The sequence below is a fragment of the Podarcis gaigeae genome (assembly GCF_964106915.1).
Source record: "Podarcis gaigeae genome assembly, chromosome: 4".
Lineage (NCBI taxonomy): Eukaryota > Metazoa > Chordata > Lepidosauria > Squamata > Lacertidae > Podarcis > Podarcis gaigeae.
This window is the reverse complement of record NC_139677.1, coordinates 41,236,626-41,255,497: the sequence shown is the minus strand read 5'-3', so window position 1 is coordinate 41,255,497 and position 18,872 is coordinate 41,236,626. Positions and strand designations below refer to the sequence as shown.

The following is an 18,872-nucleotide window of genomic DNA, read 5'->3' as shown; positions in this document are numbered from 1 at the left end:
TTTGACATGCCATCATCACCTCTGCTATTGGAGGCAATTTCTGGAGGCTACAGAGCAGCTGAAATGGACCAGTCCATGGTCTTGGGGGAGAGGGGGGAGGACATTAGAGCAAAGACCTTTCGCAGTCCATCATTTTGTTTCCTTAGCATTCTGTTTTTAGGCTGGAGTCATTTCAATGTCTGTACCCTACTAAGAGACTAGTGTGAAGAGAAACTATTTTCTGAAGCACTCAGTTCTGTTGGAGAGTCTTCTGCATTGTCCTGAGCTTGCTAAGGGGTGTGGTGCTGGTAATTCAATGAGTGTCTTGGGTTTCTGTGATGTCATGGAAGGTCACAAGCATTTTAACTATTCCAGGGCAGCCAAAATGGTGCCCTCAAGGTATTGCCAGACTACAACCCTCAACATCCCTGACCATTGCCTATGCTGACTGAAGCTGATGGCAGTTGGAGAAACATCTGGGGGGCATGCTGTTGGCTCCCCCCTATACTAAGTGAACGAGCTGTGTGTGAGCTTTGCTCCATTTTGTGCAAAGGGCAAAACGCCTCCTCCCAAGTCATCCCTTTATATGTAAATGGGGCAGACATTTGTCATGTCAAGTATGTCTCTCTGTCATGGCTTCTGTCTGAAGAAAAAATGAAATGTGTTCATTGTCTTTGAGAGGCCTTTCTGAAGTAAAAGAAGACATGCTTGTAGTGGTTACATTTTTTTCAGTGACAGGCTCCAGTGGGCATTGTATTTCTTTTATTCACCCCAGATCCTGTTTTGGTTTTTTGTGTGACACCTCATTCATTCTTGTCAGCCTGTCTGTTATTTAAAGACTGACTGTATGTCTGAGCACACCTGGATGAAGGGGAGGGAGACTGAATTGATACTTGTCGCTTGGGGAGACTTTATGATGAAATGTGGCTGGGGACCAGTAAATCAGTCAGACATGTGAAAGCACATTAGCAATACTTGGACAAAGCATCAGCGAAACTGTCCACTTAGTGATAAAAATGTCACTTAGAATAATTTGCTCTTCATGCTGCAGCTGGATAGCTCCACAGCTGGAAGGCTCATGTTGCCATTGTAAAATGCTGTGACATAATTATATTGTATAGGTTGAAACAGTTGTGCTACTTGGTGGGAACTCTCGTCCTTTGTTTTTCCCAGGGAGATTTCAGAAACTCTGACCAATTCCCTTATTTGTTTGTTTTTATAGAAAGATCCTTCAAGTATAGCATTTCAGCTGATGTTCTTGCAGTCTATCAAACTTCAAAGGGGCAGCCTTTCAATCTCCATAGTTATAGAGTGTGATTCTTGGATAGTGCAATGATCACAAAAATAATACATTTTAGTAAAATATTGCTCTAATGTCATTGGTCCAATGATAGTGTTACTTGAATATGTAATCTTAATCCCAGGGTTGTGGGTTTGAGCCCCATGTTGTTGTTGTTGTTGTTTATTAAATTTGTATACCACCCTATATACACAGGTCTCAGGGCAGTTAAAGAACAAAATCATAATATAAAAACATGAAATACATAATCAAAATAAAAACAAGAACAACTCAATAACCCCCCCCCCTCCTCATTTTGGGCAGAAGATTCCTGTATTTCACAGGGTTGGGCTAGATGACCCTCGGGATCCCTTCCAACTCTGCAATTCTATGATTCCAGGCTTCTCTGTGGGTCTTTCCAGATGATTCAAGAGCTTGAGGGTTGCAGAGGAAGCAGGAAATGGCCACGCCAAGTGAAGTCCAATTGGAGAGCAGGCAAGGCCAGGACCTTGGACAGCTCCGAAGCAGACCTGGTTTGTTCCACCTCTGGCTGGTTAAAACACCCTGGGCTTATTTTGCAATTTGTGAGGCTGAAAAAAGGGGCGGGAGGCTAATCCTCTGAGTCAATAGGACAGGAGGGACCCAGATAAGATGGTTCTCTATCAGGCCTCCTTGGTGGACCTCTGTCCATTAATTACAATGGGACTATGCTGAGTATAACTGACACTGGATACAATCCCAATACTGTATATTGGGGTGGTGAATCACATAGCCTGCAGGCCCTTGTTACCTTAGAAAAGCACCATTTCTCTCTCTCTCGTGCAACACCAGCATTGGAAGGGGTTAGATTAACGTACCTGACTAACGTAGGTCCTTTCAGTGTGTCTCCTCCAAATAGAACTCAGTTGACTATGATCCTTGGTTTTTCTGTGCCTGTGAGACTCTGAACTTCACGGTTGTGGTTGCCCACATTGGGCAAAAAAGATGCCTGCATTGCAGGGGATTGGACTAGATGACCCTCATGGTCCCTTCCAAATCTACGATTCTGTGATTCTATGAGAACTCTATGAAAACTCTCCGGTGGAGATATCTGGGCTTTTATCATGGCACTGGCGTTTCCACAGCCAAACACAAAACAGCAGTAAAGAGAGGAGGGTTCCTGCTGTTTTTCCTTTCAGATTTTATTTCTTGTGATTTATTATTTACTGACTAGTTTTTAAAAAATAAAAATGGCCCATTATTTTTGCAGGTATGCAGAAGCAGGTATAGCTTACAGAGTCATGCAACACAGCCTTACGAAATACTCTCCTATTAATATTGCAGAGGGGTAGGAGTGTCGACTGGGTTGGCTTTTCAAGTCAAAAATCCCTCATATAGAACACTTCTCAGACTTGCTATCTTGAAAATTGCCCCCTCAGAACCTCCTCCTAGCCCACAGCAGGAAGTACTCTGGCTATACTACAAGTTTCTACATCTTTGTTGAATTGCATGAGTTTCTACTTCTTCGTTGAATTGCATTAATTGTTTTGATGGATTTGTTGTTGTTGTTTGCTTTATATGCTGTTGTGTTTCATATTATAGTGATTGTAACATGTGTTGCTTTTTTAAATGCTACTGTGATTATTGCAAGTGGCTTTGACCTCAACATTTGTTGTTGGTTGAGTGGGATATAAATATTAAACCAGAAGCGCTTCTCCCTTTCAATGGCCTTAACAATATAATTCACAAGTAAACAGATTAAATAATTAGCATTTGGCTGCCCTTTTGTGACACCCAAAATCAGCTTCTGGAGGCAGACATCTCGCTTCACCTGATATTATGGCCGGCTCTGGAGAGAGCGTTTTGCTTAAGACCTCCTAATGGCAAAATGAGATTGTAGCTCCGTCTTCAGACTTGCCTCCTAGGATGAAGCAAAACGAAGAATTGAGGACAGTAGGACAGTATCCAGGCACGTGAAAATCCCTGTGGCCGGATTCCTCCTCTTCCATGTCACACATTTAGTGTGTGAGTAAATGGCTATGCACCCATGCTGAGTGGCGGGTGCCATTGATTTAACCTGGGGGCTTTTAATTAATCTGTAGATTGAAAAAAGAAAGAAAAAAAATGAAGCTTCGCACAGCTTATCTGTTAAGAGTGATCTGATGGCAAAAAAAAAAAAAAAAAGAATATGAAGGACGACTAAAAGGGAGGGAGAGGAGGGGGACATAGGATTTCACTGCACAAACTTGTGTTCTTCAGTTATAACCCCCTTAAGGGCCCCTTTGCTAAACTGATGGACAAGGCGGCCGGCTGGGTTGCCAAGAAGCATGGAAACAATTTTATTTTATTTTATTTTTTTACTTCCTGAGACCAGCTTTATCCTGATCGGTGGAACTTACATTATCCTTTGTCTATGCACCAATAGTTACTCAGACAACTGCTAGACAGCTGGAGGTACTATTCCTGGCGGTAGCGTATTTGTATTTAAAGAAGTAGTAGTTAACAATCACATAGTGTGTTTAACACTTAGAATCTTTTACGGGGAAATACAGAATATAGTAGGCATTATATTCCCCCCCCCCCAGTTCTGCTTTGTTAAACCTAGCTTCACCAGAATACTCAATTTCTTTCATTGTGTGCATGTGTGTTTTACGTCTTTGAAAGGATGGAAAGATACTTTCTAAAACAATTGTCTCATGTTGAAGTGACACCCACCCGTCACATTTACTTATGGATTACATTCCGCTAAAATCATGTTACTTGAAATCAGCTTCTTCGTTCATAATTGAGTTTACAACTGTACTGATACTTTATTAATCTTATTATTGTTTAAAGCTCAGGCAAATATGATTATTGGCCAAATAGTTTCTGGGTTTCAGTCATTTTTATTTCAGTATATCGATGCATTATCCTAGTAGAATAGGGTAATGCATTATTCTAATAGACCGTGTGCAAAGTATGTGAGTAAAAACACACCAAGATGTGCTGAGTTTAATCCTCCATTAAATGCAGCTACTGGCTTCGTCTGGTATCAGAGCTGTCGACGGAGACAGATTGGAGCCTTGCGGGGGGAGGAGAGACAGTGCAGCAGAGTCAGCTGGTCTGCCTGTAATCTTATTGCTGTAGACTTGATCCTTTCTAAAAGCAACTGCCAATGTCTGATCCTGCACTATTATTATTATTACTATTATTATTTGGTAATATTAGGGAATAGTTGGAATGTACCGGACCACAGATGTTACAGATTTCATAGTGGCATCTGTGATGTATTGAAGTAAATTGAATGTGTGCTTACCGTCTCCTCTGGACTGGAGAAGACAATTCCCAATGGCATAGCATAAGACAGACAATGCTTCTCTGGCCCTTATGGAGGCAAGCTGGAACATTATTATTATTATTATTATTATTATTAATAATAATAATAATAATTATTATTATTATTTTTATTTTATTTTATTTTATTTTCCATTTCTATCCCACCTGTCCTCCAAGGAGCTCAAAGTGGCTTATTTTTAATCCCCACAACAACCCTGTGAGGTAGGTTAGGCTGAGAGGCAATGAATGAGTGGCCCACAGTCACCCTGTGAGCTTCAGGGCAGAATGGGGATTCGAACCCTCGTCTCCCAGGTCCTACTCTGACACTCTAACCACAAAAGCACACCGGCTCTTTATTCTCTAATACGCTTTCTAATCTAGAACAATTCCTTGACTGTCCAAGGAAAAACTTAATTTTTTGAAATTTTTAGTTTGTGGGGGGGGGAATGTATTGGCCTGGGGAGGTCTGTGAGTTTATATAATCAAGCTTGCAGTATACAATCAAATTCTTTAAATGCTCTCCTTGGTTCCCACTTCTAAATGTGGTCTATTTTAGAGCCAGTTACCTGTTGAATCTCCGGCCAGCCTCACTTAGATTCACTTTTACTGAGCTGTGTTTTCAAGCTGTCCCCTCCGACGTCCTAGACGGAAGACGACTTTGTATATGTGGGCAACCGTAGATGGAAGACATCTTGCACTATTTAGTACAGTGGTACCTCAGGTTAAGTACTTAATTCGTTCCGGAGGTCCGTACTTAACCTGAAACTGTTCTTAACCTGAAGCACCACTTTAGCTAATGGGGCCTCCTGCTGCTGCCGCGCCGCCGGAGCACAATTTCTGTTCTCATCCTGAAGCAAAGTTCTTAACTTGAAGCACTATTTAGCAGAGTCTGTAACCTGAAGCGTATGTAACCTGAAGCGTATGTAATCCGAGGTACCACAGTATATTGCCCACTATACATCGGACCCAGGAGGCGATTTTTCACCTGACCGTCCATGCAGGAAAGATGTCTCTCCCCTGACCATTAGGTCTAGTCGTGGCCGACTCTGGGGTTGCGGAGCTCATCTCGCTTTATTGTCCGAGGGAGCCGGCGTACAGCTTCCGGGTCATGTGGCCAGCATGACTAAGCCGCTTCTGGCAAACCAGAGCAGCACACAGAAATGCCGTCTACCTTCCCACTGGAGCGGTACCTATTTATCTACTTGCACTTTGACGTGCTTACGAACTGCTAGGTTGGCAGGAGCAGGGACCGAGCAACAGGAGCTCACCCCATCACGGGGATTCGAACTGCTGACCTTCTGATTGGCAAGTCCTAGGCTCTGTGGTTTAACCCACAGCGCCACCCACGTCCCTTACAGAGAAGGTTCTAAATTCTTCAGTGGCTTTATGTCACCCTTTTTGCTTTGGCAGCCAAAAAGATCAGAAAGAAGACCCTGGACAATATAGCAGTGAACTGTAAGGGAGACGCAGAGATCTAAATAGAGACCATTATTTGTGGCGTGACACCCCTTTTGCTTGTATTTATTTTTGATTCAGATTTGTCATGGCCAATGTCTAGTACAATAAAGTTATTTGGATTGGATTGGCTTGCAGTGGGGAAAGTAGACAGAGATAATATCTTTCTCAAACACTAGAACTGAGTTCACTCAGTGGAACTGATGGGTGGTAGGCTGGGGCAGGCAAAGTTAAGTGGAATTAATTGTGGCCTTTGACATGGTTAAGGTGCTTCCACCAGTCCCCATCTGGATGGATGAGGTCTAAGTTGCTAAGCTGATACTTGGCTAACACTGGGTTTTATCTAATGCTAGCCCTAAGCAGTGTGGACCCATTGAAGTGAACAAACCTAAGTTAGTAATGTTCATTAATTTCACTGGTTCTGTTCTGAGCAAGACTAGTTGGGTTTCAACCCATTTTTCTCAGCTATGACATCCATTGGTAGGTACACTCTTACAGGCACCTTCTGAACAAGGAAGGCTTCTGAGGTCTACAGATCTTTGCCTATTTCCACCTAATTACACAGTTCAGTTAACCTTCATACTTGGGATTTTCACAGCCCCAACCTGTTAGCAGAAAGCACCAGAAAAGAGCCCTTTGCTTCAAGATTCACAGCAACATTTGACTGGCTGATTTTAGATTAAAACGTGAGCAAGAAGATGCCACTTGCCAGATCACAATGGTTTGATAAGAGAAGAGTTAGGTTGACTAACATCAGTATTCCATCATACTGATTTACTGCTGGGGGATTTCCTGATTGGTATCAGTTTCAGCTATTTAAAATTACAGATCTTTTGAAAGACAATACTTCTCCATTTCAAGAAATGGCAGGCAGTGGGCCAATTTGGTTTCACTATCTTCAGATTAAAAATGTTACAAGGACTCAAAAAGACCAGAATAAACATGGGGAAACCTTTGCAGAAAAGCTCATACTGCCCCCTTTGCCAAGAGGATTAGTAAGTAAATGATATTATTTGATTCTGTCAATGTATAAGAGGAAATTACATTTCAAGTACAAATTGGAATGGGGTTTTGGGGAAAGTATATTTGATGATGAACGGATCTGATTGTGGGATAATATTGCAAAAAAAACTATTAATGTAACAGAGCCTTTTCAGTGTAAAAAATATTAATGTAAAAGCCTTTTCAAAAGCCCTGTTCCGCTGATATCTGTCCCCTGATAGAACTGTCAAAATGATATGAAATTCCTAGTACTATACTCAGAAACACTGCTCTTAAATGACGTACTTTGGAAGTGATGGTGTGTTCAGTAACCTCTGCCAGAATCTGTACTGCAGCTGTCCAACACCTGGAGTCTTCCAGCTGTTGCTGGACTACAACTCCCATTATCCTTCAGCAACTGTTCATTCTGTCTGGGATTAATAGGAGTTGGAGTCCAACAATATCTGGAGGACACCAGGTAGAGGAAGGCTATGGTACTGTTTCATCATAGAAACAATTGCAGCCACCAACTCCATCTAATTGGTATAAAACCATTTTGGACACATTTTGCTTATTCTTCACATGCTAAGGAAAGAACAGAAACAGGCAGCTACATAAAAAGGGTTTTTTATTTATATCACATTGGAATGAGTATTTCAGTGGTGATGTTCAATTATTTTCTTTATTTACACTTCTGTAGGGTTGCTAATCTTTTTGCATTCTAATTTTAAAAAGTGCCCTGACTGTCTTGTTCTTGCATCAGAACCCAAGCCTTCATTGGTTTTACAAACCATTGCTCCCGATGCTGCCAAGCAAGCTAGCTTAAATAAAATAGTTATTATACGTATTTATAAAGAAGAAAATACGGTGTGTTTTTTAAAAGAAAACATTTTGATTTGATTCCATAGGGTTTTGGTTTTTTATCCAAGGATCTTTAAAAGGCCATTAGTTGATTACTCTTTCCAGAGACCCTACGATGTTGGAAAGAAATAATAATTTTGTAGATCAATGCACAGTTATTGCCAATTCCTCTCCCACTCTGCCTGTATTGAAACAGCCATTATGCTGATGTCTTATTGACAGCAGCTTTCCTTACAGCAGTTTCAATTGTGTGTTTTCCTCTAGGACTCCCTCAGCTTAAAAGGCATACCGTAGTTGCATTGAATGCACTTGACTTGGAAAATATGGTTTCTGCCATATTGGAGCTTCTCATACACCTCTTCCCTCTTTTGCAGGTTAGGTAGCCCACTGTTAGAAATTCCTCCTTGCTTCTTTGTCCAGTAAAACTCTGTGTCAGCACCTTAGCAGGCTCTATAGCACAACACATTTCTGTTTTGTATTTTGACATTTTCCCTTTAGTTTGGTTTTTTTTTCCCCCTGGGAAGAACAGTGTGTTGTAATGCCAAACTGATGGTTATTTTGGCCATTTGTGTGTAAATGTATCCTTATCTATAAGGAAAGGAAATGACATGTCTATGAATGGCAAGTTGCCTGCATTTGTAATCCTTATGATAGTTTTATCTTATTCATAGCAGTTGGCTTCTACTGCAGTATTGTTGCCATCCTGGACAGTGCATCTATTTAACAGATCATTAAATCCTCATGCTGGTAGTATGATTTAGTGTCCATTCACTGTTACCTTTTTCTTCTGGAGGAGTTAGGTAGATCAGCTCCCATCATGGTCAGTGGTAAGAGATGGTGGGAGTTGTACTACAGCAAAACACCTGAGGTTTCAAAGATTGTAATAATAATAATTTTATTATTATTATTATTATTATTATTATTATTATTATTATTATTATTATTACCACCCCACCTATCTGGCTGACAACAGAATATTAAATACACAATAAAACATCAAACATTAAAAACTTCCCTAAACAGGGCTGCCTTCAGATGTCTTCTAAAGTCAGGTCGTTGTTTATTTCCTTAACATCTGATGGGAGAGCGTTCCACGGGGCAGGCACCACTACCAAGGAGGCCCTCTGCCTGGTTCCCTATAACCTCACTTCTTACAGTGAGGGAACTGCCAGAAGGCCCTTGGAGCTCAGTGTCCGGGCTGAACAATGAGGGTGGAGACGCTCCTTCAGGTATACTGAAATATGTTTGAAAGCACCCAAGAAGGGGCCACATAGCACACAGTCATGTTTCTGTTTGTCCCACACAAGAACTCACTGGACTCCATACTTTTCAACAATTGGACTCAACTCAGAGGGATGTAAGCAGGTGTTGCATGGTCCCTTTCTTAGCCATCACTTTCTGGGCAATTCCAGCCCCATCATCATGCCCAAGTCATTCTAGCAATTGTTCTGTAAAATTGGCTGGACTAAGAGAGTGATTGACTTAAAATCACGGTAAGCTTTAAGGGTCTTCAAATCCAGTGCTCTGTCCCATGACATCGAATGCTCACATGCATAATGGTCCCAATTATATCACAAACAAATCAGGAATATTTGTCACTTGAACCATGGATTGTGATTCTGGTTTTGAGAAGAACAAAGTTTCGCAATAGCACCCAGTGACGATAAAAATGAACACACTTTGGTAACTTTTGCTTGCAACACAGTTTATAAATCTGCAAATTAATAGCATAAAAACACAATAAAATAGTTTAAAACAATTTAACGGTAAGATTTTAAAGAAGAGCAGATAAAACCAATAAAAGCTCAATCAATGATGAAACAGCAGAGGCCACAATGATGAGCCATAAATAAAGACAAAAATCCATTTGGCACAATATAAAAGGCCTGTCTAAATTCAGGAAGTCTTCACCTGGTTATCTCAGTTGGCTAGAGTAGTAGTTTTCGACAAGTGTGCTATGGCACAATGAATGATGGTCAGGGGTGCCGTGGGCAACACTGGCCTCTGTCCCTCTTTCCTTTTGATGCCCTCTTGCATCTCTGCCTCCCAGAGGCTTACACAGCTGATTGTTGCAGGAGCCCTGCCTACAAGCTCCCCAGGCAAATGGTCTTCTGGAGCTGGCCAGGGGGTGCTGGTTGCAAGGAGCAGAGGCGCCTGCAGCACCTGCCTGTAGGACTCCCAAGGAAAGAGGAGAGAAGAGGAGGCTGAGGGAACACTCCACAAAGGAGAGTGTTTGAAAAAGGGTGAGAGGCTGCCAGCTCGGCAGGCAAGGGGTGACATAACTGGGCACCTGAGCCCCACAGGGGAGCCACAGAAAGAATGTAGTTGGTCAAGGGAGCCATGGACTCCAAAAGGTTGAAAACCTGTGGGCTAGAGCATGGTGCCGATAATGCCACAGTTGTAGGTTCCACCCCCATATGGAACATCTACATATTCCTGCATCGCAGGGCATTGGAGTAGATGATCCACAGGATCCCTTCCAGCTGTGCAATTCTATGATTCTATGATGGTGGAAGGACAAAAGTGGGACCTAGCCACAAAAGGTGCTTCTCAACTGGTAGAGATTTGCACACAGAGAATACTAGAAATATACAGGGCAGAGCTATAGCTCAGTGGTAGAGCAGATGTTTTGAAATCCCCAGAATCTCCAGGCAGGACTGGGAATCTCCCTTGTCTGAAACACTGGATACCCACAACCAGCCAGCAATGATGGAATAACGGTGTGAGTCTCTATAAGGCAGCGCTCTACATTCCTCTCTTGTAACCCCACCAAACCCGATCTTGTACATGCCTTGTGCATATAATGCTTTCTGGAAACAAAATCACTTCCTAATTGTAATTAGATAGGGATGGAGCTCTTTAAAGTCATGCACTTTGCTGCAATGTGTTTCGGCATTCGGGAAACCAATAAAAACGGCATGCTTTGGAGTTATCCTTTGCTCTAATTCCTGTGTTGCCAGCGATCTTCCATAAGCGTGGAGTAAATAATGCTCTAGGTTGAAAGCTTAAAACTAATGAATGCTGCCATCCAATTTGTTGGTTCATTTTGTGTGCATTGGCAGAACTTCAGTTTGTTTAATTTGAATACTGGCCCACAATGAAGTCATTGTATAAACGATGGTCTTCAAGAATCTGTAAGATTGTTTTTATGTCGCTGCATAGTTCAAATGGCTGTTTCGTATCTGTTGATTAGAAATAAAGCCTATCACAGAGTATATTTTAAACATTTTCTGCAAGGACAAAAAGAATAAACATCAGGGGAAATTCTCTAATCTAAAAATCTCTTAACTGCTGTTCATAGAATCATAGAATTGTAGAGTTTGAAGGATCCCTGACAGTCATCTAGTCCAACACCTCCTGAGGGAAACTGTTTCACTGCCGAACAGCTCTTACCATCAGAAAGTTCTTCCTGATGTTTAGTCAGAATCTCCTTTCTTGTAACTTGAATCCATTGGCTTGGGTCCTGGCCGCTGGAGCGAAGGAAACAAGCTTGCTTCCTCTTCCATGTGACAGCGCTTTAGACATTTGAAGATATGTCTCTTCTCTGGGCTAAACATACCCAACTCCCTCAACTGTTCCTCATAAGGCTTGGTTTCTAGACCCTTGATCATCTTGGTCACCCTCCTCAGCACACGTTCCAGCTTGTCAATATCCTTCTTAAATTGTGGTGCTCAGAACTGGGCACAGGACTCCAGGTGTGGTCTGGCCAAGACAGAATAGAGTGGTACAATTACTTCTTTTGAAGCAGCCTAGAATAGCATTAGATTTATTTTGCTGTTGCATCACCCAGTTCACTCATGTTCAGCTTGTGGTCTACTAAGACCCCTAGATCTTTTTCACATGTACTACCGCCACACGGGTGGCGCTGTGGTCTAAACCACAGAGCCTAGGGCTTACCAATTGGAAGGTTGGCAGTTTGAATCCCCGTGATGGGGTGAGCTCCTGTTGTTCAGTCCCTGCTCCTGCCAACCTAGCAGTTCGAAAGCATGTTAAAGTGCAAATAGATAAATAGGTACTGCTCAGGCGGGAAGGTAAATGGTGTTTCCATGCACTTCTCTGGTCTCGGTGTTCCGTTGCGCCAGAAGCGGCTTAGTCATACTGGCCACATGACCCGGAAAAACTGTCTGTGGGCAAACATTGGCTCCCTTGGCCAGTAAAGCAAAATGAGCCCCGCAACCCCAGAGTCGTTCGTGACTGGACTTAACTGTCAGGGGTCCTTTACCTTTACCTTTTTACTGGCAATCCAAGTTTCCCTTGTCTTATTTATGTGCTGTTGGTTCTTCATGCCTAAGTGTAGAACCTTACAGTTGTCCCTATTGAAATTCATGTTGTTAGTTCTGGCCCAGTTCTCCAATCTGTTCAGGTCATCTTGAATCTGAACTCTTGTCTAACAGCTACCCATACTAGTTTGGTGTCACCTGCAGATTTGATGAGCATTCCCTCAATTCCTTCATCCAAATGGACTATAAAGACGTTGAACAACAATGGGCTCAGGGCAGAATCCTGCAGCCCCCCACTTGTCACACTTTTTTCCAGGATGAGGAGGAACCATTAGTGAGCACCCTTTCGGTTTGGTCAGTTAACCAGCTACAAATCTACCTGGCAGCTTCTCTGGAATAAGTAGGAGTTGCAGAATATTTGACTTCTTCTTAGCCACCGTGGACAGAAAATGGCAACATTCCTTTAAGGTTTAAACACCTAGGTTAGAGTTGTGAAATCTTTACCCTGAGACACGCAGTTCCCTTCTGGGGACATCAGTTAACTTTGTGTTAAAGAATGGGAAATAGTTGCATTTCTATAATTTGCAGAAGTTGTACTGCTAGCAGAGCTGAGCTTTTCTTAAGAGTAATGTGTGTCCCTGCCCAGAATAGTCACCTTTGCTCAGGCAACTTATACCACACGTTTACTATAAAAGCCTGCAAGTCAGCTTGCAAACACTGGTAAGGTAAAGGTAAAGGGACCCCTGACCATTAGGTCCAGTCGTGGCCGACTCTGGGGTTGCGGTGCTTATCTTGCTTTATTGGCTGAGGGAGCCAGCGTACAGCTTCCAGGTCATGTGGCCAGCATGACTAAGCCGCTTCAGAGGAAACAGAGCAGCGCACGGAAATGCCGTTTACCTTCCCGCCGGAGCAGTACCTATTTATCTACTTTGACGTGCTTTCGAATTGCTAGGTTGGCAGGAGCAGGGACCGAGCAACGGGAGCTCACCCCGTTATGGCGATTCAAACCGCCGACCTTCTGTCCTAGGCTCCGTGGTTTAACCCACAGCGCCACCTGCGCCTCCAGTGCAAACACTGGCAGAACACTTTAAATACAGATACTTAAAATATCTAATAGCAGTATATGGAAAAAAACCATGCCATCCATCGATATTTGAAAGCTCAGGACTTTACTATGATACACATGCTATACATTTTTACCTCAGTGCTGTCTAGACGGCAAACTTGGGCCTGGCACAAAACAGTGTTCAGCCATCCAAAATTTATTTAAGCGCGTTATACTGGGGGATATTAGGTGGAGAATTCTTTTCTGGTTTGGGGAGACTTGTGTTAAAAGCTGTGACACAGTAATAAAAGCAAAGGGGAGGAGGTGAAAATGTAAATGATCTTTAACTGCTTTTCCACCACCAGAAACAATTGTGCTTGTTTGTGCCAATAGTGGAGAGATACAGAGTAAATTATGGCAATATTTAGAGGTGAGGCAAGACTTTCTGTCTGTGAGCGTTGCTTCCCAGCAAAGAAAGGAATCCAGAAATTGAAGTTCCAGATTGTACTGTTTAAATATCTATTGTCCATGAGTGAGGTATAATTTGTCTTGTGAACCAGACAGATTGTCAGTGAGCTGCTACACACAGAAATAGTTTCCCCCCCTTCCCCTAGCCTTAAAATATATTGCAGATGTTTTAAAGCAGGTATTGCAAAACACTTCATTTTGGTATACAATCTGCAGATAATTTCACTGATGAGTGAAATCTGGATGAGTTCTGGTGTGTGTGCATGTGGATCACACAGTGACCCTCTATATGGAGCCTTATCTCTCTCTACATGTGATAAAGATTTTTATCCGAGTCAGTAGCTGCATTGGATTTGAGAATTATTTTTATTTATGCAATTGTGTTTATACATGCTGTTGTTTTATCTGTTTTTCAAATATGCAATTCTTCAATATATGGTTTTATTTCATTGTGAAAACATTTCACAATGCTTCATAGGAAGCGATTCATAAATGAAATAGATAACAACAACCATCATTACTATTATTATTTTATTAAACACCTTTTAACCACTATCTCAATTTGATTTATGCGTAATATCATTAAAAGTAGATAGAAACACAAAGGCAAGTGTTGGATTTGTGTATTGACTAAGCGTCACTAACATATTTTTGAAACTTCTCTGACTGTTTGTTGTCTTTGTTTTTTTCCATTCCATTGTTTAAATTGTATTTTTAATATCTATTGTTAGCCAGTCGGAGAGCTTCTGGGCTGAACAGCAGGGTAGAAATTTTCAAAATCAAATAAATACAATCAGCCTGTTTCTCATGCAAGATAACAATCTTTCCTGTTCACTGTTGGAGACAGTAAGCAAGAACAAAGATGGGCTGTTTTCAGTGTGGCTTTTGGGGCACACAGCTGCTGCTTAAGAAGATCTACACATCTGGCTGTTTCCTGCAAAGACACACATTTTGGCAAAAATCCACCCAACAGTAAAATAGATCAGCGTGCAAATGTACACACATAAACTTAAAATACGGGATTATAAAATGTGTATATGCTGAGTCTTTTAAAGCTATGTCAGAAATATCTTTCAGTTGTATGGCTAGGCAGAGTGTCTCTCTCTTCCAGTGTGGCATCCCTTGTTATTACAATAGAAGTAAAAATGCCCTCCTTTTTGAAATCAGCTTTCAGCTGGCTTCGTAGAATAAGACTGATTTGTGGATCCAAATTATTTACTTTTTTAATCTGCAGATAAATTTGAGCCACCGTCGATTTCCATGGGTGCAAAAGGCTTAAATATTTAACAGTCTTAACCAGAAATTAAACTCGCTCAGGCAGCGCAGGATTGAGTGCATCAGCTTGAAGACTGGCAATTCTCGTTTAATACTTTATCACTCTGCTGCTACCACCTTGGGTAGTGTTTAATAGGGGGGAAAACAAAGTGCATCTGTGTGAGCATTCAGGAGGTTGTCAATTTGGCAGGTGCCTTGACAATGCCAACAGCTGGGTTTCACAAGACAAGCTTAGCTCGGGTATGTGTAGCAAGCTGAGGCCTGTCCTTTCTCTTACCCTGGAGAATGTCAGCAGTTTTCACCAGCGGAGGTTTGGCTAAAGTTACACTGTCCTGTTCTATCATTTCATCGCCACAGCTGCAAAACAATTTAGGCCTGGTGGTCCCATTTTATTGGGGGAGGGTGGGAGGGAGAACCAAGTTTAATTTAACTTCTGTCATGTATGACGTGTCTGTTCTTTCCAGTGCAACATCTGCTCTAATAATTTGTTCACACTCTTATTCCTTTTTTTAAAGGGTTTACAACAGGAATAAATGTTATCTTCCCCCCAGTCCACTTTTGATTCCCTTTGTCATAGTCCTCATCCCCTGCATACTTCCGCGCGAGAGCTTCCCCCTCCTTAACTTTAATTTTAAACTACTTGGCAGTGCTCAGGGTGGCAGTTTTAAAAGCATTGAAGCCAATGAAATGATCAAGAAGATAAAAAAGGCAAGAGATTTTTGTTATCTGATGCACCCATGAAGGGCAGCTACAGAAGAATTTTCACCGTGGCAGGTCAAATGCCTGCCATAATAATGGTGGTTGTGATGATCAAATGCCTGCTATGATGATGAGAACAACAATAGTCTTCCCCAGGCGACATAAAGCAGAGAGAGCTGAGGCCAAATTCCAGCAGGCAAATTCCAACAGCCTAGATGCAACCACAGAGGAACCTTCCTCATGCATCCTAGCCAGGTCTTGTTTGGGCCACCATTGGGCCACGACCTCCTCAGCAGATCTTAGGAAGCAGACGTGCTGGCCTGGGAGAAGACAGTCCCTCGTGTATCGTAGCCTCAAGCTATTTATTGGGGGGAAATTGTCCAGTAGCACCTTAGAGACCAACTAAGTTTGTTCTGGGTTTTGTGTGCATGTACAGTGGTACCTCGGGTTAAGTACTTAATTCGTTCCTGAGGTCTGTACTTAACCTGAAACTGTTCTTAACCTGAAGCACCACTTTAACTAATGGGGGCCCCTGCTGCTGCCGCACCGCTGGAGCACGATTTCTGTTCTCATCCTGAAGCAAAGTTCTTAACCCGAGGTACTATTTCTGGGTTAGCGGAGTCTGTAACCTGAAGCGTATGTAACCCGAGGTACCACTGTATCTGAAGAAGTGTGCATGCACATGAAAGCTTATACCCAGAACAAACTTAATTGGTCTCTAAGGTACTACTGGACAATTTTTTATTTATTTCGACTGCGCCAGACCAACATGGCTATCTACCTGAATCTGTTTATTGCTGTGCAGGTAATTGCCAACACTCTGAATTGTGCCCAAAGAAAAATTGGCAAAGCAGTGCAGCTTTTAAAAGAAAGGGATAATGTACTTACAGCTTCAAGGCTTGTTGAAACGGGAACCAGCATACTTGCAAGGCTCAAGTTGTGTATGGATTGTCTTTGTTTGAAAGGTTATGCATATGCCCAGTGATTTGTGTTTCCCATAAAATTTTGAATAGGGGAATTGTCAGATTTTACTTGTATTTAGCAGACAAAAGCGAAATGCTCCCCAACCGCCAAGCTTGCATAATATTTGGCATGTATTCATTGTTACTAATGAACTTAAGAAGTGTGGCGGGGGGGGGGGGAGAGTTCCATGGAAAAATTCTGCCCCGCATCACTGTGTATGTCTTCAGGTCTGCGTATGTGGCCCATGTGTAATTTTAAACCTGTCTGGCATAACTGAGGAGCAGCTTAAGGAGCTGTCTTGTGTTTTGTACAGGAAAACAGCAGGAGCTTGAAGCAGAACACCAGGACATGTATGTCGAAGCAGACCACGACCTTCACCTATCGACAGGCCGATCGGTACAGCCCCCAGCTGAGAAGCCCGGCGAAAGGAGAGGGGCTGAAATGAAGAAACTCTATGGCTTGGGTGCCAGCAAAATCCAAGCTATGGAGACCACCATGCAACTCAACTTTGATAGGAACTGTGATAAAAAGCAACCCAAGTACTGGCCAATTATTCCCCTGAAACTCTAAGGTTTGCATCCTTTTTCCTTTTAGGAATCTCAGGGCTCCATAAATTGATGCTCGACCGAGCAGAAGGATTCAGTGAATGAATCAAGAGTCAGCAAAAGCCCCCTTTCTTATTTTCCTTTCCTCTTTCCAACTCTATTTGAATTTGTCTGCCAGTTTCCAGAGCCCATTCCAACCCAACAGGAAGAGCTGAATTAGTCATTTGTACTGTAGGGGATAGGGAAAATACTCTATAAAAATATATTTCAAGTAATTTGATTTTGGCTTGCCCTGGCTCTGCAGGAAATGAGGAGTAGCATTTGTTTTCACTTAGCTGTGCTGGGGAAAAGGTTAGAGACTATCCAGAATTATTATTTTTTTACATTTTTTTAATGTTATCTTAGATTTGCCCTAGATTTTAAATGCGACTTCTTTCCTGTCACTTCCACCAATACCCTGGAGGCAGCTATTGGCCAAGATACAATATATTAAATGACTGTAGTTTAACTATTTGAGGGTTTTTCTCAGATATTCTACCAGTAGAAGAAAGTTATGTTCGAGACTGAAACCTGGCCTGTGATGTTTCACCTCAGAAGAAAACGTGTGAAGAGCTTTCCCCCACCTCTCCTTTCAGTTTGTTGTTGTTACATGATTAGGTAATAAAGAAGTATGAGATTATAAGTGTGTTTTCCAGCTCATTACAAAATTGCATTTCCCTCACCAGAAAGCAGGACAATCTTTAAAGGTCTTGGTACTCAGGATGGGGTGGGGGGGAGGGAATAAATATTTCAGAACTGATTCTTATGCTCAAGGACCACAGTTCAAAAGTCAATCAAGGGCATAGGCTCAGAGGGGGACAAGAATCGTGCCTCTCCACTCTGGCTAGGAGCTCACCAATCTACTCTTCTTGCCAAGTGTTCAAGGGAGCTGAGGTGCAGCTCTGAAGACAATTAAGCCTGTGAACCTGAGATGCCGTCTACCATGCATACGCACGGACAGATTGTTCCATTGAATAATATTTATATCCCACCTTTCTTCCATGATGAAACCCAAAGCAACATGTATATGGTTCCCAAGCAGTCTCCCATCCAGGCATTTACCAAACCCAGACTTCATCTCAGCAATTTGGTGTCTTCAGACCGTATCCTGGGATCAGTCTACTTCCCGTCCATGGCACTTTTGAATCTGTTAATCCCCAAGGCCATTCTGGTACATTTCTACATTGATCTGCATTTTTTTAAGATCGGCCTCTGAAAAATTGCATTGCATGGAACACTCCTAAACCCAAAATACGCCTTTTTAAACAAAGTACAGTTGTACCTCAGGTTAAGAACTTAATTCATTCTGGAGGTCCATTCTTAACCTGAAACTGTTCTTAACCTGAGGTACCACTTTAGCTAATGGGGATTCCCACTGCCACTGCACAATTTCTGTTCTCATCCTGAAGCAACCTGAGGTACTATTTCTGGGTAAGCGGAGTCTGTAACCTGAAGCGTATGTAACCTGAAGCGTTTGTAACCCAGGTACCACTGTATTTATTTCTGCAGACATACACATTTCACACGCTTGTTGTGTATCACCTTATCTATTCGTCTGAAGCATAATGGTCACTAAGATCACTATTGTAAGAAGCTATTTTAAGTTGCTTTGGGTTGCCCTGAGCAAGATCAAGCAACTAACCAATTTAATAATTAATAATAATCAGTGCTTTTTTTCTAGAAAAAGAAGTGCCAGAACTCACCATGAACGCCTCTCTTGTTCTCTTAGGATGGCAATGGCGCCCACCTGAGAGGTGCCGGAACTGAAT

At 42.2% G+C, this 18,872-nt stretch overlaps 1 protein-coding gene across 2 annotated transcripts in view; it reads left to right on the top strand.

Annotated features, from left to right (window-relative positions):
• The window catches only part of GEMIN8 (gem nuclear organelle associated protein 8), a 41,840-nt gene extending 24,094 nt beyond the window's left edge, over nt 1-17,746 (top strand). For both annotated transcript variants that reach the window (XM_083734594.1, XM_083734595.1), the window contains one exon: nt 16,833-17,746. In XM_083734594.1, the coding sequence (XP_083590720.1) occupies nt 16,833-17,089 (257 nt within the window). In that variant the 3' untranslated portion in view covers nt 17,090-17,746. The remainder of the gene's footprint in view (nt 1-16,832) is intronic.
• The last annotated feature ends 1,126 nt before the right edge of the window (nt 17,747-18,872 follow it).